Raw genomic sequence first — 21,234 nt, forward strand, 5'->3', positions numbered from 1 at the left:
AACAGAAACTTAACATTGTGTAAAAAAACTGAGCTCATTGTGAATGACCTCAAAACCAGCCCCTGTGATCAGTTTTGTTTCAAAACAAATATTCATTTATGTTGGGTCTTCCTGTATTTTTTTTGTTTTTGATGGTTTTATGTCATTTCTCATCTGAATCACAATAGTTTGAGGAACACCGTAAGATTATTGCAAGTCCTCTAAAGAAAATTAAATAATGTGGCCACTGAATGCTTAGAAATGCGCATTCAGCATCAAGTAGCAATATTACCCTCCCTTGTGTATTCATAAACACAACACAATCCTAGACTTGTTTCTGATAAACAGACGGTAAAGACAAAATACATGATAAACATACGGTAAATGACACATGTCTGCGCAAAAAAGCTTAGCGCGTCCTGTAATTCTATGATAAGCTTAGAGCGCCCTCTATCGCTATAATGAGGTTAGAGCGCCCTCTATCGCTATAATGAGGTTAGAGCGCCCTCTATCGCTATAACGAGGTTAGAGCGCCCCCTATCGCTATAATGAGATTAGAGCGTTCTCTACATCTACAGTAGAGGAGAGCGGCGACAGTAATGGAAACGCAACCAAGGTTCTTCAGTAAATTATAAAACCTAAAACGCAGCCAATGGGTATTGATAATTTTTGCAGCTTTAACGGCTCTGATCCTTTCTGGGTAAGTTCATTTTCTGTACGTAAACGCTAAGTACCGGTAAGGTCTTTAATTTCTTTATGTGTCCAAAATGTCCCGCTTAGCCGGTGTCAGCCGGTCTGGTAATGCTAAGCTAAGCTAACTGAACTTCACCGTGATCTGCTCGAGCGCACCTGAGAGTTGTGGCTAACGAAGGCTATTCCTGCCACACGTGGAAACATGTTTATACTCTGAAACAAGCCCTCGGGGTTCTGCTTGGTTTTCTTTTTTGTTTGTTTGTTTGTTTTTGTTGTTTTTTGCTGGCGTGCCTCCTTGTCCGTTTTTAGAACTCTATCTAGCGTTATCTATCTAGCTTTCTACTTACCCCACTAATTTTGAAGTTGCTAGGATAGCTAACCTATATTCCCCAGCTAGCGAGCCCTAACTAGCTACCTACATACACCATCCGCTTTACCTCACTATACAGACGGTTGTTGTGGCTGTACGCGCGTTGATTTTGTTATAAAACTAATAGTGTAAGCCAGCAGCAGACAATATATTCGTTAATATATTATTTTCGATGAATCAGGATTTGAGTCCTGAAGCTCACAGTAACAGTCTTTTGTGATTAGTTTTTAAGTCTTTTCACTCTGCTTTGTAATCTAACCTGCCGTCAGACACTGTTGTTGGTATCCAGAAACGGCCTATATAGGGCCATCTAGACATTCCACACAACCTTTTGATATCAGATTTCTGTTCTGCGTAAATGGTAACGTGTTTTATCAGTTTTCTTTGACGAAAATAGTTGGAGAATGTGTTATTACCATGGCCTCCAGAACAAAGGTGCTTTGCATCAAGGTGTTAAAAAGGGTTCTTGATCCTCTGTAATCACAGAGTTCACTTAACTTGCCAAACAAGAATTTTGAAAGTGCACCCCTCTCCACCACAGATCACTACTTCAATGCGCTGACATCATCGTCTGCGTTCCAGGCTCTGCTGTTGCGGTGTTCCTCTGTGCCCTTTGACTCCAGCCAAAAGATTTGTCAAAACAGGCAAAGCTGTTAAATGCTGCATTTTTCTGACTCTTCCTGCCGTGATGTTTTCAGGACTGGAATCGCACGTGGCGCACGCCCAGCCCGGACCTGACCCAGTGTTTCCAGAACACAGTGCTGATGTGGGTCCCTTGTGCCTACCTCTGGCTGTTGGCACCCTTCTACATCATATACCTCAAAAGCCATGACCGTGGATACATATGCATGACTTATCTCAGTAAAGCCAAAACGGTGGGTAAAGAAAGCTTTCGTCCAAACATTTTAATACAAGGCTTTATTTTAAGTGAAAATTTGATCCAATCCAACTCTGTCTTTTGTGAGAAAGCAATATTAAAAAATATCTAAGTGAGAGATAAGTGGAGGCATGGACAATGAGTAGTTCCTGATTCCTTCTCTCCACTGTCACAGCCAGAAACATTTGCTCATCTAGATGCAGGAGCTGAAAGGGGGAGGGAGGGTGGCTTTTTAGTTATTTATTTTCCCCCCTTTGTGAAACATCCCAGGACTGTGAACTTTGCTTTTCTTCATGTTTCATGAGGTTTGCTTTACTGCGAGGAGCGCCCCTCCTATTGTTTTGGTCACAGAGTGTTTGTTTAAGGCCTCTCTTCTTATCAGAGGGGTGCTTTGTTTCCTCCCTAAGATCGCTGGCTTCGTGCTGTGGATGGTCTGCTGGGCCGATGTTTTCTGCACGTTCTGGGAAAGAGGCCATGGGGTCTCCAGGGCGCCAGTTTACCTCATCAGTCCCACCGTGCTGGGCATCACCATGGTGAGCCTCGGCGTAAACAAATCCAGTGTCTGCCTCAGAGACATCTTGCAAATTAGTTTGAAAATATATACCCAAATCATTTCATGATCAGATTCCATGATGAGGAATACTCATTGGTTCTGGGCATTGAAGGAAGACCCAGTGAGGACTGAGAGAACACATTTGAATGTTGAAGTTATTTAGTAACTTCTCAGTTTCATTTACATTTTTATTTATGCTATTTTCATATTGCTCAACCTCTCTGTGCATCTTGTCGTGATTTGTGTGTACGTGCCAGCTGCTGGCTGCACTGTTGATCCAGTATGAACGGATAAAGGGGGTCCAGTCTTCAGGGGTGATGCTCACCTTTTGGCTTATTGCTGTGGTGTGTGGAACAATTACATTTCGATCTAAGATCCTGCAGGCAGTCTGGGAGGTGAGACTTTAACTTCTGACTGAAATCCTTCACAGATATGTAGAGAGACTCACACTGATGGACATAAATGAGACATGCATGTATTGAGCTAGATTGTTTAATACTACATAGCTGATAAATGTTTTAATGTATTATTACCATGTGTGCAGTAAAGCTACATGACTGTATACATGCGATACCTGCAGTAATATTAATGACTGCTTCCGAGCATTATTGTGATAATACATATATTTTCTCATATATGAAACCATCTCCTTTTAAAATGCTAGTTTCTGACTGAAACGTGAGGAAGTTAGGAGTGGAGAATATTTATCCCGTGTCTTCTCCTCCTTTTTTCCAGCCCGCCACAGTCAACGTTTTCAAATACGTCACATTCTACGTCTACTATGCCTTACTCCTGATCTCGCTCGTCCTGTCCTGTTTCACAGACCAGCCTCCGCTCTTCTCCAGCTCAGTCAAAGACTCCGTGAGCAGGCCGCTCTCCTCGTCTGTGTGGCAGAAGCTGGTGCAAGCTTGATTTCTGACTTTGAACTAACGCATGACGCATAACAATGACAACAAATGTAGTGTGTATGTGTGTGTGTTGCGTGCAGGAACTATGCCCAGAGTCGGGAGCTTGCTTCCTCTCCAAAATCACCTTCTGGTGGATCACAAGGTAAGTAAAATCATTGACCCTTGGTCTTGTTTTTAAAATCTAAAAACTTTTTTTTTTTCCTGTTCAATCCTCAAAACAGCAGTTCAAAGTCTCCTTCCTATTCGGAGTTTTGTTTCAACTGCAGATAAGCAATTATGATGTGATTTAAAGTAACAATTCAGACAAAAATGCTAATCCATCAAGTGATATGCAAGTGAGCATGCTATTTAGTGGCTGCTGGTGTCTTGGGTAGTTTCTGAATTGTCCAGTAGGATGTGTTGGAGTTCACATGCGGTCAGGGCCCACACAGAGAGCAGCACTCATGGCTGTGTGTGTGTGTGTGTGTGTGTGTGTGTGCGTGTGCGTGCGTGCGTGCGTGCGTGTGTGCGTGCGCGCCAGGCTGCTGATGCAGGGCTACAGAAGGCCCCTGGAGGAGAAGGATCTGTGGGTCCTCAACCCGGAGGACCAGTCCCGCACGGTGGTGCCTCAGTTGGTGCGTCGATGGGACCAAGAATGCAACAAGGTCAAAAGGTCAGACTCGAGTTTTCAGACCAATTTCTGACAGCTGTGGATGTCTCTCTCTCTCTCTTTTTCTCTCTCTTTTTTTTTTTGTTTAAGCCTGTTTATTCCAAAAAAACTCCCCACAAAACAACAAAGGAACCAAAAATGTCCATTTTTCTTTTTTATATTTATGCTGTCTTAAGCTTTAAGAACAGGTGTAGAAAAGAAAAATTTAAAAACCCTAGTAGACATGTAATGCGGTTAAATGAGTCACAAATGGTTGTAAAGGTGGGTTTAGCTGTAGAAGATCTCGCTGACATTTGACCCCTCTTTACCCTTTGCTAAGAGAAGCATGAGGTCCAGATATAAGGCGAGGTGTTTGAGTAACACATGGGAGTCAAGGATCTGATGATTAGTGTCTGCAAATATATGTGTGAAAATGGAATCGCTCAAAAAAACCAAAATCTGACCAAGAACCAATCAGAAGGCAAGAAATTTTTTTTTTTTATAAACCCTTAGGGCATCTTGCATGAGAACTATTTAAACACTCTAAAGGTGTGTGAGTGTGGGTGCGGGTGTACCCACGGGTGTATGGGTGTGTGTGTGTGTGTGTGTATATGTATGTATGTATGTATGTATGTAAAATTAATTCCTTTTGTTTCCTGAACCAAGTCACTGTGTCTGTCCTTCAGGTTACAGGAAAAGAGCATGTACTCGCAAAAGCAGTCTGTGATGGACAACAAGGATGAGAGGAGACCTGAGGTGGAGTTTGAGGTCCTGCTGGTGAGGACGTCCCACAAATCTGGCGAGCCGTCCCTCTTCCTCGCCCTGTGTCGGACCTTCGGCCCCTACTTCTTGGTCAGCGCCGTCTACAAGATCATCCATGACATCCTGATGTTTGTGGGACCGGAAATCCTCAGGTGCTCCGTCCTCACTTGGTCCCTTATTCCTCATTAACATATCACCATGACAACAGAACTGAGTGCTTTTGGGCTTGTTGCCCTTGGTGGAGTGATGAATTAGAGGAGGTCACGCTGTGTAGCAAGGCTACTCTTCCTAAACAGCTGTGACCTTGTGAAAAGAATCCATGCAGAGAGTTTGCATTGGCATGTTGGGAATGATCTCTCTGAGAGACCCGTACTCTCTCCACAGACCCTGGGGTCTAATTTCCTGTCAGCTTTTCATGACCCCGAGTGTAATGGAGGTGCATACTGAGGCTTCGTGTGTTAAAGTGAAGGGTGTAGGCAGGACTCGCTTCACACCCCACTGAGAAGACCGCCAAAGCGCATTGCACGAGCGACACATTGTGCTTGTTCAAAATGGACATACACTGATCCAAGACTAGCCCCCTTCTACCCAAATCATCAGATCCTCTAATTATTGACCCTCATCAGAGAAGGAGCGAGGCTGATCTTAGGTCAGTGTTTAAAGGGCAGTGTTCAAAACGTTCCCTGAGTGAAGGCCTCCCGCCCTGCAGGCTGCTGATCCAGTTTGTGAACGACTCCAGTGCCCCCTACTGGCATGGCTTCTTCTACACGGCCCTGCTGTTTGTGTGCACCTGCCTGCAGACGCTCATTCTGCAGAGGTACTTCCACGTCTGCTTCGTGACAGGGATGAGGCTGCGCTCGGCCATCGTCGGCGCCGTCTACAGGAAGGTGAGCCCAGCCGACGCAGGCGTGGCGGTCAGGAAGGCTCTGGTCGTAGCTAGCGATGCCCTTGTCTTCCAAGTGCTGACATCTGAGGGTGGAGTGGAGGCGGATGTGTTCCCGCCTTTAGACAGTCCCAACAGTGTTATTTTCTTATTATTTCATGCACAGTGTTGTGCATGAAGATTTAAAGGGTCCATTAGAACTGGCCTCTGTGGTGGCCAGGATCTTCTGGCAAGACATCAGACAGACAACTTATGTGGTTAGACATTAGATGTCTTAGTTGGACATCAAACAGAAATCTTAGCTCTTAGACAGACATGTTGGCTCTTGTACACAGACATCAGACAGACGTGTTGGCTCTTGTCTAACGTGCACGAGTGGGCCGTAATTCCACTGTCCTGTTCCTGCTTCAGGCCCTGGTCATCACCAACGCCGCCCGCCGCACCTCAACGGTGGGAGAGATCGTGAACTTGATGTCTGTGGACGCTCAGCGCTTCATGGACCTCATCACCTACATCAACATGATCTGGTCAGCCCCTCTTCAGGTCGCTCTGGCCCTCTACTTCCTCTGGCAGGTGGGTGTTCGCTCACACAGCGCCTCTTTGTTCTTGTTTCATAAAGAAAGTGTGAAGGCAGCGTACAGTCTGTCAGACGGAACCTTGCGAACGGGATGGCTGTGCAGAAACGACTTGCATTAGAACAGATCTGGAAGGTTCCAGGAAGAAGTTTGATTTTTATGACAAACTGACTGGAATTTTAACTTGCGAGTTAAGACTGATGGTGCATTCACTGGTGCTCTTTGGATCAAACATCTAGTGAGCCAAGTACACAAACTTGCTGTGTTCCTACATGTAAAGAACAGTTTTTGAAATGGAATTGGCATAGAATTGCTTCACTGGTTGCAGTTGAATTCATGCTGAACGTGGAGGTTCTGGGTCCCTCTTTGGAGAACTGAGTGTGGTCGTCATTCTTCTCGTTTGTGTGCAGAATCTGGGCCCTTCGGTGCTAGCTGGAGTGGCTGTCATGGTGCTCATGGTTCCAGTGAACGCAGTGATAGCCATGAAGACCAAAACCTACCAGGTACGACTCCTGCTTGCCTGGTTTTCGTGTGCTCTTCAAGAACAAGGTGCCAGCAACACCAAGGTCATGGGTTTGTTTCCCAGTGACTACACATCCTGTCATACATATAAATATGCAAGTTGCTTTGGGTAATACGGTTTGCTAAATGCTAGAAGTGCAATATGTTCTCCAAACAGGCTTGTGATATAAGATGAAACTCTGATCTTCGCGCCGAAACCCTTTCGGGCTGTGAAGGCTGCTTCAGAGTGCTGTTAACGTCTGCCCTCAAGGTCGCCCAGATGAAGAGCAAAGACAACAGGATCAAGCTGATGAATGAGGTGCTGAATGGCATCAAGGTGTTGAAGCTGTATGCGTGGGAGCTGGCCTTCCGCGACAAGGTGTCCGCCATCCGCGAGAGTGAGCTCGGCGTGCTGAAGAAAATGGCCTACCTGAGCGCCGTCTCCACCTTCACTTGGGTCTGCGCGCCCTTCCTGGTGAGACGCCGCGAAGTATAAAAACGTAGTGAACTCGGCGACTGCATGAAACATTTACAGTGCAGACATCACACATTCTCGCCCGCCCGCTAGGTGGCGCTGTCCACGTTCGCGGTCTACGTGCTGGTGGACGAGCACAACGTCCTGGACGCGCAGAAGGCCTTCGTCTCTCTGGCCCTCTTCAACATCCTGCGCTTCCCGCTCAACATGCTCCCCATGGTCATCAGCAGCATGGTGCAGGTTCGAATCCTGTGCGACCTCCTTGCTTTGTGGCGCCAGGCACGAGGGAGCGTGCCGGCCGGAGTGTTAGCTGTGTTAGGAGCACCAGACTGTCTGGTTCTATTCCCGCTTTCGTTGAACAGCACAGTGTAGTTTAACACGACCAGTGTGTGTTCAGCCGTATGTTAACACACTTGACCCTCACTGGTGAATTTCGGGTGTGTGGTGTGGTATAGTCTAGCGCTTGTGATATGGAGATCCTTGTAAACTGTCTCTCTGCCCATCCATCTGTCTCTGCAGGCCAGTGTGTCCATGAAACGCCTGCGCGTCTTCCTGTCCCACGAGGAGCTGGAGCAGGACAGCGTGGACCATGTGGAAATCAGTGGCTGTAGGTTCAAGGGCTGTTACCAAAACATTTGTACATGTTGTGGTGATGAACACAGCACCACCCAGCCACGCTTACACTTGCTGCCTGAATGAACACTGCAAGTCCACTTAGACTCATGTCTTCAGAAGTCTTTTTTTAAGAGGACGTTGTCCATTGCTGTGATTTACGTCCTGGAAACGAAACTGTCCATGAGCCGAAGTAAATGCTCGCATGCTCTCACGTGGGGCCGAAGGGTGGAAGCTCATGTGCGTGTCTGTTCAGATGGCCGGCGGTGATGTGAGGTGTGATTCATGCATTCCTTTTCTCTTTCTTCAGCTCCGAACAGCATCCGTATTGTAGACGGGGCTTTCAGCTGGTCGAAGAAGGACCTGCCTACCCTGAAGAGGTAACAGCCACCCTGCATGTTGTTACTGATGTAAATACAGGTGCATCTCAATAAATTAGAATATCATCAAAAAGTCATTTATGTCAGTAATTCAGTTCAGTATGTGAAACTCGTATGTTATATAGATTTATTACACACAGATCTATTTCAAGCGTTTTTCTTTTAAATGTTGATGATTATGGCCTACAGCCAATGAAAACCCAAAAGTCAGTATCTCTTTTTGAATATTGTATAAGAGCAATTAAAAAAAAAAGATTTTTAGTACATAAATATTGGCCTAATGAAAAGTATGTACGGTATATGCACTCAATACTTGGTTGGGGCTCCTTTTGCATGAATTACTGCATCAATGCGGCGTGGCATGGAGGTGATCAGCCTGTAGCACTGTTGAGGTGTTCTGGAAGTTCATGTTGCTTTGATAGCGGCCTTCAGCTCGTCTGCATTTTTGGGTCTGGTGTCTCATCTTCCTCTTGACAATACCCCATAGATTCTCTATGGGGTTTAGGTCAGGTGACTTTGCTAGCCAATCAAACACAGTGATACTGAGGTTATTAAAGCAGGTATTGGTACTTTTGGCAGTGTGGGCAGGTGCCAAGTCCTGCTGGAAAATGAAATCCGTACCTCCATAAAGCTCGTCAGCAGAGGGCAGCATGAAGCGCTCTAAATTGTCCTGGTAGACGGCTGCGCTGACTTGATGTAACACAGTGGACCAATACCAGCAGATGACATGGCTCCCCAAACCATCACTGATTGGGGAAACTGCACACTAGACCTCAAACAGCTTGGATTGTGTGCCTCTCTACTCTTCCTCCAGACTCTGGGAACTTGAGTTCCAAATGAAATGCAAAATTTACTTTAATCTGAAAACAGGACTTTGGACCACTGAGCTACAGTCTAGTCCTTTGTCTTCTTGGCCCAGGTAAGACACTTCTGACGACGTCTCTGGGTCATGAGTGGCTTAACACAAGGAATATGACCGTCTAGGCCACGTCCTGGATACGTCTGTGTGTGGTGGCTCTTGAAGCGCTGACTCAAGTAGCAGTCCACTCCTTGTGACTCTCCCCCAAATTCTTGAATCGCCTTTTCTTGACAGTCCTTTCAAGGCTTTTTTTCCACCACACTTTTTCCTTCCACTCAACTTTCCATTTTTATGCTTGGATACAGCACTGTGCACAGCCAGCTCCTTTAGCAATGACCTTTGTGGCGTTCCCTCCTTGTGGAGGGTTTCACTGACTGCCTTCTGGATAACTCAAGTCAGCAGTCTTCCCCACAATTGTGTAGCCTACTGAACCAGACTAAGGGACCATTTAATGGCTTAGAAAACCTTTGCAGGTGTTTTGTGTTGATTAGCTGATTAGAGTGTGACACCATGAGTCTACAATATTTAACTTTTTCAAAATATTCAAATTTTCTGAGAGATTGATTTTGGGGTTTTTATTGGCTGTAGGCCATAATCATCAACATTAAAAGAAATATGCTTGAAATAGATCACTCTGTGTGTAATGAATCTATATAATATACGAGTTTCACTTTTTGAATTGAATTACTGATATAAATTAACTTTTCAATGATATTCTAATTTATTGAGATGCACCTGTGTGTGTCCGGACCAAACCTTCAGATGACACTCAAAGCATGTGTTTATACAGCTTATATAGACAAAGCAGAACCCAGTCGGAGAGCGTTTACAGCTGCTACTGGTCTGACTGGTTCTGATTGCATGGCAATAAAACCGAAACAAGCCTGTCAGTACTGATGTGTGAATGTTGTGGTTACATGGTGGAAAAATCGTTCCAGCTGCTGCAACAGGATTCGCTTGGCAAGTATAGCTGGCACGCCGAGAGACAGATGGGTTAAAAACCAAATGATGATTCAAATGTGATTTCCGTGCTGTAATCCAGCAGTGTTCAGTCTCAGATCTTTGACCCCTCAGCCTCTGGTCCAGCTGTGGCTTTCCCACATCAAGTTCGAGGTCGTGACAAATGTGGAGAAGAGCAGGTTTTCACTGAGACTGAACTCTGCTGCTCTGATCCATCTGCGATCAATCAAGGAATTGAAGGATTTGTGCTTAATTCATTCATTATACTACCCAAATACCGCTTTAATCTTTAATCTCGTGTAAAGCATAATGGAAGTAGGTGAATGTACTGCACAAAATGATCAAATAATTGAAAAATGGCTCTGGTGGAAATCTCTATCCAGCATGTTTCACATTGTGCGTTCCAGCTGTTGGTTCCTTTGTGTTCTAGGTTGTAACTCTTTGTGTGTGTGTGTGTGTGTGTGTGTGTTTGTGTCCTACTCTTGGTCTGTGCAGGATTAACGTGTGTATTCCTGAGGGGGCGCTGGTGGCTGTGGTGGGACACGTAGGATCAGGGAAGTCCTCCCTACTGTCCGCGTTCTTGGGGGAGATGCACAAACAAGAGGGGTGTGTGTCTGTCAAGGTAGCCCACATGCTTTTACTCACCTCAGAACTGTGAAGTATCGCGATCCAGATTAAAAGATAATATCACAATACTTAATCATATCGCCTATCGCTCAGTTCAGTATAGAATACAGCCTTGTCTTTGCTCTGGGAACACCTGATGTCACGGGTTCACTTCTCAGAAGGCACACACACACACACACACACACACACACACACACAGGGGAAACAACATAATAATAACTAACGCACATGGATCAACATGCATAAGTCGCTGTGCTGCAAACGTAATCGCGCCGTTGCCCTTTTTCAGGGGTCGGTGGCGTACGTGCCCCAGCAGGCTTGGATCCAGAACACCACCCTGCGGGAGAACATTGTGTTTGGACAGGAGAGGAGAGAGAGCTGGTACCACAGAGTGCTGGAGGCATGTGCCCTCCTGCCAGACCTGGACGTTCTGCCCGGAGGAGACGCCACGGAGATCGGGGAGAAGGTGAGTGAGGGAGCCTTGGAAGTAGGGCTGTGCCGATACTATGATTCGATTTAATACTACGATTCAATACCAAGATTCAGTACTACGACACGATTCAATTATCCATCACATTTGCGCTTTGTTTGTTTGGATATTTGCTCGTGTTGCTATTGTTCAATCAATGTGAAAGTATCCAAGATCTATGGATAACAGTATATTCCATGTGTGTTTGTTTACTTTGTATGATAATAACACAGAAGCATCTTTGTCTAAATATATTAAAGTAGCAGCAGATGCTGTGAGTCAGTCCTGTAAACTCCGTTACTGTACTGTGCTTACAGTGATGATGCTTATTAAAAAAAAACTTGATTTGTTTACCATTAACTCTCAGGCTGTAGTTTCTTTTGGGAACGTACCAGTTACACGCAGGCTGTAGTTTGTTTTGGGAACGTACCAGTTACTCGCAGGCCAGCTGTAGCTGCTGCGTGTGGCTGAGCTGTGTCTGCGCTGTGGTCCATAGGGCGTAAACCTCTCTGGGGGGCAGAAGCAGAGGGTCAGTCTGGCCCGGGCGGTGTACTGCGACTGTGCAGTCTATCTGCTGGATGACCCCCTGTCTGCCGTCGATGCCCACGTGGGGAAGCATATCTTTGACAAGGTCATCGGCCCCGAGGGTCTGCTCCAAGGCCAGGTACACCTGCAGTTATTAGCAGCCTTTTAAAAATATTTTTGTGTGAGTGTCTGTGTGTATATATATCTATATGTGTATGCATATATGCACACACACACACGAGTTGTTACATCCTCATTAAATAACTCTTTAAATAAATGTTTATTCACGTGTTAAGGCTTTGCTGCCAGCTGCTTGGCCCAGTCCGACGTCCTACAGGACTTGTAAGAGAAACGTCAGGAGAAATGCTGCGTGGTTTGTTTACGTCCGCCTGTGTGTTTTGGTGTCGGCAGACGCGCGTGCTGGTGACCCACGCACTGAGCTTCCTGCCGCAGGTCGACCTCATCCTGGTCATGGTGGACGGAGAGATCACGGAGACGGGCTCGTACGCCGAGCTGCTGGGCCGACAGGGAGCGTTCGCCGACTTCCTTCGCACCTACGCCAACGCTGAGCAGGAAGGGGAGGAGGAGCAAGCCGCAGGTCAGAGGACAAAGCGGGGTTGCGACCTCGAGTGGGATCGTGTCCTTTGAGTTTTGGTCTGTGTTCTGCTTTCATCTGTTGTCTTCATTTTTGCTTTGAGTTGCTGAATGTGATAATGCTTTGTGTGTGTGTGTGTGTGTGTGTGTGTGTGTGTGTGTGTGTGTGTGTGATTTCTCTGTTTCATTCTGACATTTGTTGCTCCCACTGAACAGATAGTGGTCCTTTGTTTTGGGCCCCATTGGGTTGATGTGCTGAAGATCACATCTGGTAGAGAACAGAAACCTGAAACTCTGCAGGGCAGTGTTATACTGTGACTGGACCTCTGCCTTAAATCTTTCTCCCAAGAGATAATCACTCTTGGACTTTGAAAAAAAATTCTGTGTTTATTTCGTTAATCAAAGGCAACTGCGTACACTTCACCAATCCCTTGTCTCCCAATGTAGAGTAGCCCTCGCCATTGTCATGTCTAGCAAGGGTTTGTGTGTCTGTCTCCTTTATTGGTGGTTGTGTGTGTCTGTGTGTGGGTGTGTGTGTGTGTTCTCTCCTCTCCTGCTGGTCAGAGGAGCCCGTGGATCAGAAGGAGAGTGGGCCACCTGAAGGTTGGAGGCCCCCGTGTGCGGGCTGCATGTTTCTGAGCTCTTTTTTGCAGTTTTAATGGTTTAACCAGATGTGGGGCCCTGATCTTTCTCAGCGTGTTCATTTGCCTCTATATGCTTATCGGCTCTTTTCACATTTTTATGCGGTGTGACCGAAACGTGCAAACACCTTGCGGTGCCGTGTGAGCGGTTAATGCTTGGCCCGTTGCAGCACGTGGTCAGGCTCTGCTCTGGACCATGTCCTGGGTGGAAGATTACACTGTGAGGCCCATCCAGAGCACCCGATAGGTCTCTTTACAGACCTGAGCAGCAGTCTCGTCTGTGCTACTGGCCCGCGTGGCCAACGGCTGTGACTTGGCTGTGAAAATAAACACTTATATAACTAAGTAAAAACAGGTTTGACGTGACAAGCATGCCATGTACACATCAGGAGTTTGCTTTTCCTCCCTCTCGCTTTCCCGAGGCTGACTTCCGTCTCGTGTCTGTTTCAGATGCAGCTGCACGGAAACCCCTGGAAAACCGAGACCGGGCGGCCGCGCTCGGGTGAGTCGGCTCGTATGGCAGGTTCCACCGGAGGGTGCTGTGCAGCAGTACTGCCCCAGCGCCCTGCCCACCCTGCCAGTCTTCCCTGCTGTACCACCTGACGCATCTCCTGTGGGCCTTGACTAGTGTCTGACGAGGGTTGTCAGGGCAGCACAAAGCACATGGCTAATCAGTTACCACAGCTGAGCAGTGATTTGATAACGTGCATGTTTGCTTGCTTGCAGACAAAGCCAGAGTTCCCTGAACGTGGCCGGAGCAGCCAAGTCCCTGCAGACAGCTGAGACTAAGGCCAGCCCAGCAGGCCAGAAGGACATGGTGCCCGACGCTGCCAAGCTGACAAGGGCAGACAAGGCCAACACCGGCAGGGTAGGACTCATCAGGAAACTGCAGCAGAAACGGGAGAGATGTTTAATCTGACTGGGCTTAACAAAAACATAGTCCCAGTGTTCATGGATTATACTACAGTGTGATGTTAGATATAAGGCCAGTTTCTCAGACTACAGTTGATGATGATGATGTGTTTGTTTTGTATAGCAGATTTCTCAAAACCAAGTTTTCTTTATAGTACAAGTCACACAGCTGATACCCAGAAAGTGCACAAACAACTCTCAACAGGGAGAAGATGATTGAATGATGAGAGTGTTTGTTTTGAGTTGGGTTTTGAAAGTCTAGCTTTAAACCGTCTTGGAAACTGGCCTGTAATATTTTATTGTAATAAATATACAATTAAATGGCATAAAATTAACTGGCTGTGTGTGTGTGTGTGTGTGTGTGTGTGTGTGTGTGTGTGTGTGTGTGTGTGTGTGTGTGTGTGTGTGTGTGTGCGGTAGGTGAAGCTGTCTGTGTTCTGGGAGTACATGAAGGCCATTGGTTTGTGCCTGTGCTTCATCAGCATAGTTTTCTTCCTAGCGCAGCACATGGCATCACTGGGTTCGAACTACTGGCTCAGCCTCTGGACTGACGACCCGGTTATTAACGGCACCCAGCCAAGCAGAAATATGCGCCTGGGGGTGTATGGAACCTTGGGCCTCTCACAAGGTTGTATTATACTTCCCCTTCTTTTTTTTTAAAATCACTGTCTTTAAAGTTGCCCAATGCTGTTTCTTTCCACTGGGGGGCACTGTTGAGCAAAAAAAGTTTCACTTTGTGCTTCAAATGCTCTTGGCAGTTCATTGTTACATTTACATTTATGGCATGTGGCAGATGCTCTTGTCCACAGCGACATATTTGCTAAGATAACAGTATGTGTGTTTCCTGGGAATCCATCATTCATATTTTATATGCATTTATTTGTTTGTTTTTAAATATATGAAGCTCTCTAGATCTGCAGTACTATCCACTGGACAGAAGCAAATTAGTGCAGCTTTTGGAATACAGCGGGTGTTTACTAATTTTGTGTGTAATGTCCTTGAAATGCATCTAGACCAGTGGAATGCTGGGAATGCCCAATCCAGTTCTGCACTGGCTCATTCTGTAGAACTCATGCTTGCTCCTGCTTTACTGTGTGTGTGTGGGTGTGTGTCTTTTCCCCAGGCATCGCTGTGTTCTGCTACTCTGTCTCCGTATCCATCGGTGGAATCCTCGCCTCACGCTACCTGCACGAGAGCATGCTGTACAACGTGCTAAGGTCGCCCATGGCCTTCTTCGAGTGCACGCCCAGCGGAAACCTGGTGAACCGCTTCTCCAAGGAGACGGACACCATCGACTCAGTCATCCCCAGCATCATCAAGATGTTCATGGGCTCCATGTTCAGCGTGCTGGGCGCCTGCACCATCATTCTGGTCGCCACGCCTCTGGTGGCCATCATCATCCCTCCTCTGGGCCTCTTCTACTTTTTTGTGCAGGTCGGTCTGCGTCCTGGGGACAGGCTTATGGGCTACATCGGCCCTGACACAAACGTGCATAGGTTAGCCAGGCTTGAGGTGACCGCTAATTGAAAAACCGCATCTGAAACGTGGAATCTGTTCCTGTGCTGTCTCAGTGTGCTGCTTTTTGCTGCTGTAGCTCATTTGAAGGAGAGAGAAGGCTTGCCTGTAAACAAAGCATGGACCTTTTCAGAAGAGATTTTTGAAGCGGTGGATTGCAGAACGGTTCAAGTAAGGGTGTGTCCGTGTGTGTGTGTGTCCTCCAGCGCTTCTACGTGGCCTCATCTCGGCAGCTGAAGCGTCTGGAGTCGGTGAGCCGCTCGCCGGTCTACAGCCACTTTAACGAGACGCTGCTGGGGACCAGTGTGATCCGTGCCTTTGGGAAGCAGCAGCGCTTCATTGGGGAGAGCGATTACCGCGTGGACCACAACCAGAGGGCCTATTACCCCAGCATCGTGGCCAACCGGTACGACTCGCCCCTCACCGCATGCCTGTTACCCCAGCATCGTGGCCAACCCCCCCTGCCACCGCAGGCCTGTTGCCTTGTGGCTACAGAATGCAGAACACCTAGAAGACAGTGTTCGTTTTAAAGAGTTGTGGAGTGCTGCTAGAGAAGGAGCAGTTAGAATGATACGAAGACGAAATAAGGAAAGATCAGTGGCTTTATTGAAATTATACTGAACTCTGCTGTTCTTCTGTCTGTGTGTGTCTGTGTCTGTGTGTGATCACTTGCCGGCAGGTGGCTGGCGGTAAGGCTGGAGTTTGTGGGGAACTGTATTGTGTCGTTTGCTGCGCTGTTTGCTGTGATGGCGAGAGACAGTCTGAGTCCAGGGCTTATGGGATTGTCCATCTCCTACGCTCTGCAGGTGCCAGACCAACACCACACCACACATGACACAGAGTGTAGTGAGTTAACAACTATTACTAAACCAGCCCACACCACACGACAGTGTAGTTAGTTAATGACTATTAGTAACTGTTTAAATAGATAAATGATTGATAAATGGGGCACCACCCTAAATATGGTGAAATTGATTGATTAATATGTAGTGATGATTCATAATGTTATCAGTCCCATTTGAAAACAGATTGTAATATGTATGCAGTTTACCCTCTGGTTAGCACACACTCCACCTCCTAACACACTCAATAAATGAAAGGTCTGTTGATTCAAATGAATAAGGCCATAAAACCAGGAACTGTGTAAACAGTTTGAACCAATACAGGAGTTTGAACCTAATGGGAGCAAGTTAATGAAAGGAAATGAGTTGAGAGAGAGAAACCTAAACCAGGACTTTCTAGCGGAGGACGTGGGTCTGTAACTAATGCCTACGTTTAACGGGATGGTTTGATCTAATTTGATGGTGAAGAAAGTGATCGGGGCAGCGGATAGCGACTGGCATCAAAGCAGATCCATGTGAATGATGAGAGGTCTTACCGGTTCCACCTGGAACGGCTCTGCACTCATGAGGAATAAGCCAGGCCTCTGATGACGGGGACCGGGCGCAACCTCTGGGACCGGGCCTGATGAGTTGGGACATTGTAAATGAAACAACTCGAACTAATGTTAAACTGGTAAGAGGTCAGACAAATAAAATGCAAGTACTTAGATTTTCTTCTCATGAGGAGAGGTTCCTTGAATTCTCCACCTTTGCGTCTTCTTCCAACAAAGCCCAAGAGGTTTTTTTTCTCTCTCCCCTCCCCCCATCCAAACATTTATCCAGGGGGGGGAAGAGTGTGTTTGAAAGAGGGAGTGATCTCATTACCCCGCGTAGGCACCCGGTTCATGAATATTCATTTTCATTGTTTAGGAGGAAAGGAATCAAATTACAAATTACAGCCAGCAGGTGGCACTGTGGGTCCATTGAGCAACACGGTCAGTTTGGTAATGAGAATTCTTTGCTCAAAAAGAGGTGACTTTGTTCTCATTTTAATGCTCTTGAAGAGTTTTGTCATTCAGGGAAGGTTGTTATCAAATAGCCATTCAGGAATGTACAATTCAGAGAAACATTACAAATCTGAGCATTTTAGAATGCAGGATAAATCCACACATTCCAGCTCGACTGCACAGGTCCGAGGGTCATCGGGAGAGGCCAGGGAGCCGTAAAGTCTGGCGCCATGTGACCTTGCAGGAGTCATAAACCATCCTTAGTTTGACACTAAGGAGTAAAGCTCAGACTTGCTGGCGCATTTGGGTGTTCTGGTTCTGATAGCATGGCCATCTTTGATGGGTGTTGTGAGGGTCACTTCAAGTTGAGAGTCTGGTCTGGAGTGGGAGCTACACGTTACCAACACACCACACGTTCCACGGTCAGAGTGCAGTGAGTTAACAACTATTACTAAACCAACCCACACCAACACACCACACGTTCCACGGTCAGAGTGCAGTGAGTTAACAACTATTACTAAACCAACCCACACCAACACACCACACGTTCCACGGTCAGAGTGCAGAGAGTTAATAAGATTACTAAAGTCCCCCAACAAATCAGAGGTTCCTAATTTGACACCAAACACGGGTTTGTTTTTGTTCTGATTAATCTCCCAACACACCTGAGAACACCTTAGGCCTGTCTAATACCAATTCCCCAGTACAGACTAGTGCTTTGTAAGTTGTAGTGTTGGGAGTGAACTCAAACATAACATTATATATATATATATATATATATATATATATATATATATATATATATATATATATATATATATATATATATATATATATATATATATATATAAAAGACATTTCTACTAGACTGTGAGTGTCTGGTCATGCTCACAGGTCACTGCGACTCTCAACTGGCTGGTGAGAATGTCGTCCGAGCTGGAGACGAACATTGTGGCAGTGGAGAGAGTGAAGGAGTACTCGGATACAGAGAAGGAGGCAAGAAAAACCTGTGTGTGTGTGTGTGTGACCAGTATTGGTTCGTTTGTGTGACCAGTGGTACTGTGTGCTTGCCAGGCCGAGTGGAAGCTAAAAGGGACCACTCTCCCTGCCGGCTGGCCCACTGCTGGACTCATCCATATCAAGAACTTTGGCCTGCGTTACCGGGACGACCTGGAGCTGGCCATCCACAATATCGACATCACCATCGAGGGGGGTGAGAAGGTGGGACGGCAGATGTGCTGCGGTTCTTCTTTGGGATGGTTTTCCTCACATGAGGAATTAAGTTTGTTACGAAGCTGCTTTAAAAAATTACCTGCATCTATAAACCCAGGGCTTTATGAAGTGTGTGCGTGTGGTGTGTGCGCGCGTGTGTGAGAGAAGGTGGGAATTGTGGGCAGGACCGGAGCTGGGAAGTCCTCTCTGACGCTGGGCCTGTTCCGTATCATCGAGGCAGCTCAGGGAGAGATCCACATAGACGGAGTGAACATCGCTGACGTGGGCCTGCACGACCTGCGCTCTAGAATCACCATCATCCCCCAGGTAGAGTACAGACACACACACACACAACCTGCCTTGCTTGCATATTTCTGAGCAGGATTTGTAACTCTCCACCTCTGCCCCGCCCTCGTGCCGCAGGACCCGGTCCTGTTCTCCGGGTCTCTGCGCATGAACCTGGACCCCTTCGACAGCTACTCCGATGAGGAGGTGTGGAGGGCTCTGGAGCTCGCGCACCTCAAGAGCTTCGTGTCGGGTCTGCCGGACAAACTGCAGCACGAGTGTTCCGAGGGAGGAGAGAACCTCAGGTATGCAGCGACGCGCGTTCCTCTCATATCTGTGTCTTTGGCCTTCTTGCCCCACCGGCGCCATGCTGATCCAGTCGCTTTTCTTCTGTCCATTTGTGTGGGTCAGTTTGGGGCAGAGGCAGCTGGTTTGCCTGGCTCGAGCTCTCCTCAGGAAGACCAAGGTTCTGGTTCTGGATGAGGCCACGGCCGCCGTGGACCTGGAGACCGACAACCTGATCCAGTCCACCATCCGCACTCAGTTTGAGGAGTGTACAGTACTGACCATCGCTCATCGCCTCAACACCATCATGGACTACACCAGGTAACGCAGAGAAACACCATTTTAAGGGAGATTCCATACGGTAGTGAGTTCAGTTTGAACGGAACTTCCAGCTGCACCGCGTGTAGTGAATATCAGTTTACTTTGCCTCTTTTAGAAACGTTGTCAAGTTAGCTGGAAAACAAAAACCTTATTTTACGTAGATGGCAAATGATGACTATTCCAGGCTGAATTTTGGTTATGACGAGCTGTTTAGCCAACATCGGTCACGTATTCGTGGTTTTTTTTTTTTTTTTTTTTTTTTTTTTTTTTTCACAAAGCGTAGGCTCAACGTTCCATAGATACACTTTTAGTCTTCAGAGGTCTTAACAAGCCGTCTAATAGCCCACCAGTCAAGAGAAACAAAACACTCCCACAGGCGTAATGTCGCCTGTGTGACCGTGTTGCATGGCTCTGCACCTGCTGTTCCCTTGACACACGTCACATGACTGATGTGTAGGGAACTGTTTAGGGACCCTGTGCATGGGAACGCGCTCATGTTGTATCTCTCTTTTCAGGGTGCTGGTTCTGGATAAAGGCCAGATGGCTGAGTTTGGGTCTCCGTCCAGTCTCGTGGCCAAGAAAGGAATGTTCTACAAGATGGCCAAAGACTCAGGTTTGGTGTGACACCTGGAGGACGACCGAGGAGACTCCTCCTCCTCCTCTTCGTCTCTCGTCCTGGAACTCATCGTTTGTCCTAGAACACTCCGCGTGTTCTGGAACACATCTTGGATCCCATTTGAGAGAGTTTCCATATCGTCTGCTTCTAAGGATCGCTTCTGATTTGCCAATGGGACGTTTGAGTTGTATTTTTGGCAAAATTAGTTTGGTTTAAGAGACTGTTTGTTTTGGGGTTTTTTTTTTTTTGGTGCTTGATATTATTTGAAAGATGCCTGATCACAAGAGATGGGTCTACATTCAGACTCTAGAGTAATGCTGTGGTTTTCATTTGGAAACCTACCGAGAAGGATTAGGTTTGACCAGCTTTGTCTTTTAGGAATATATATTTCTGTCTTTTGGACATCACTGACATCACTGTACTATCGCTGAGCTCCAGCTGCAGTTGTCCACTGCCTGGCTGGCTTGCCTTAGCACCGTACAGACGGCACAGCAGTCCTGCGACGCGATCAGGGCTCGTGTCCGAACCAAAGTCCTCCACGTCTAGGTCATGTTCTCAGAAGGAATGCAGACTTGGGTTCATAGAAAAAGAATTGTCCACCTCAGGCCGTCTCTTTAAAGCTGCCATGTGTTAATGAAACTGTTGGTCCTCCTCAGTGTTCTACAACCCTCTGCTCCTCCCACACAACCACACACCTCCCCCACCCACACAGGCGCACACATCTGACGTCCTCAGGTCGCACAGCACTTTAAAATTGTTACATATGCTAAAAGCAACTGGGCTGCTAGCTCCTCACCAGCTGGGTCTGCTCCCCATCTTTGGATCTGCTGGGCACTTTGCCCTGTTCTTTAAACGCAGCCCAGTCCTCTGTTCCTCCAGCGATCATGTACGCAGCGAATATTTAGCTGTTGCACTTCCATCTTCAGCTACGGGTGTCTGCTGTGAGCCATGACAAATTTACATAGACACCAGTCTGTGAGCACTCACACTCCACGTCCAGACTGGGACCGTCTGGGTTGCGAGGGAAGTCCGATTGAGGCCTGCGCGCGTCTCTCGTGCGTACCCGTGTACCTGCGGTACAGCTGAATGGGCCGACCAGGCTATAATTGGTCTCGTCTCTCTTTCCGGCATTGTAACATGGACACTCCATCACACTCTGCTCAAGGCCAGTCATTAGGACAAGACCTGCGTTCTGAGTTTAACTTTAAAATGATTGACCGTAGATTGTTACATTTAAAATATGACACCGTATTTATATTGTTTGTATAATTATAAATTGATACTTATATACCTGTGTAAGTGTCTTTACTTTCACGAATCCAAATAAACAGTTAAAGTAAAAAAATAAATGTTTTTGTAACAAATTCTGTGTCCTTTTTTTTAATCCTG

General features: G+C 46.8%; 1 protein-coding gene across 5 annotated transcripts; it reads left to right on the forward strand.

Moving 5' to 3' along the window:
* Positions 1-544: 544 nt before the first annotated feature.
* On the forward strand, positions 545-21,209 carry abcc1 (ATP binding cassette subfamily C member 1 (ABCC1 blood group)). 5 transcript variants are annotated; one of them, XM_027015723.3, is made up of 32 exons: positions 545-679; positions 1,741-1,917; positions 2,327-2,452; positions 2,730-2,867; positions 3,208-3,333; positions 3,461-3,522; positions 3,901-4,032; positions 4,695-4,922; positions 5,480-5,657; positions 6,065-6,226; positions 6,639-6,731; positions 7,001-7,204; positions 7,298-7,444; positions 7,724-7,811; positions 8,127-8,196; positions 10,511-10,637; positions 10,932-11,108; positions 11,608-11,775; positions 12,048-12,234; positions 12,795-12,833; positions 13,322-13,373; positions 13,598-13,739; positions 14,204-14,411; positions 14,907-15,217; positions 15,505-15,704; positions 15,978-16,104; positions 18,021-18,122; positions 18,201-18,347; positions 18,507-18,665; positions 18,762-18,928; positions 19,035-19,229; positions 19,745-21,209. In XM_027015723.3, the coding sequence occupies exons 1-32, from the start codon at positions 632-634 to the stop codon at positions 19,851-19,853; spliced, it is 4,596 nt and encodes a 1,531-aa protein (XP_026871524.2). In that variant the 5' UTR covers positions 545-631; the 3' UTR covers positions 19,854-21,209. The 5 variants fall into 5 exon arrangements, 2 of the variants coding, with proteins under 2 accessions (XP_026871524.2, XP_026871525.2); XM_027015724.3 differs by lacking the exon at positions 12,795-12,833; XR_004776812.2 differs by lacking the exons at positions 14,204-14,411; positions 14,907-15,217; positions 15,505-15,704; ... (5 more) ...; positions 19,035-19,229; positions 19,745-21,209 and having other exon boundaries at positions 12,447-12,833; positions 13,598-13,655.
* The last annotated feature ends 25 nt before the right edge of the window (positions 21,210-21,234 follow it).

This window comes from Electrophorus electricus, chromosome 3 (genome assembly GCF_041902795.1).
Source record: "Electrophorus electricus isolate QZ-2024a chromosome 3, ASM4190279v1, whole genome shotgun sequence".
Taxonomy (NCBI): domain Eukaryota; kingdom Metazoa; phylum Chordata; class Actinopteri; order Gymnotiformes; family Gymnotidae; genus Electrophorus; species Electrophorus electricus.

What these genes read in the sequence shown, in the direction of transcription:
- abcc1 (XM_027015723.3), top strand. Translation starts at nt 632, where the DNA reads ATGGGTATTGATAATTTTTGCAGCTTTAACGGCTCTGATCCTTTCTGG. An exon ending in ACAAGGCCAACACCGGCAGG is followed by an intron (nt 13,740 to 14,203) that starts GTAGGACTCATC and finishes TGTGTGCGGTAG; the next exon opens with GTGAAGCTGTCTGTGTTCTG. An exon ending in ACCATCATGGACTACACCAG is followed by an intron (nt 19,230 to 19,744) that starts GTAACGCAGAGA and finishes CTCTCTTTTCAG; the next exon opens with GGTGCTGGTTCTGGATAAAG.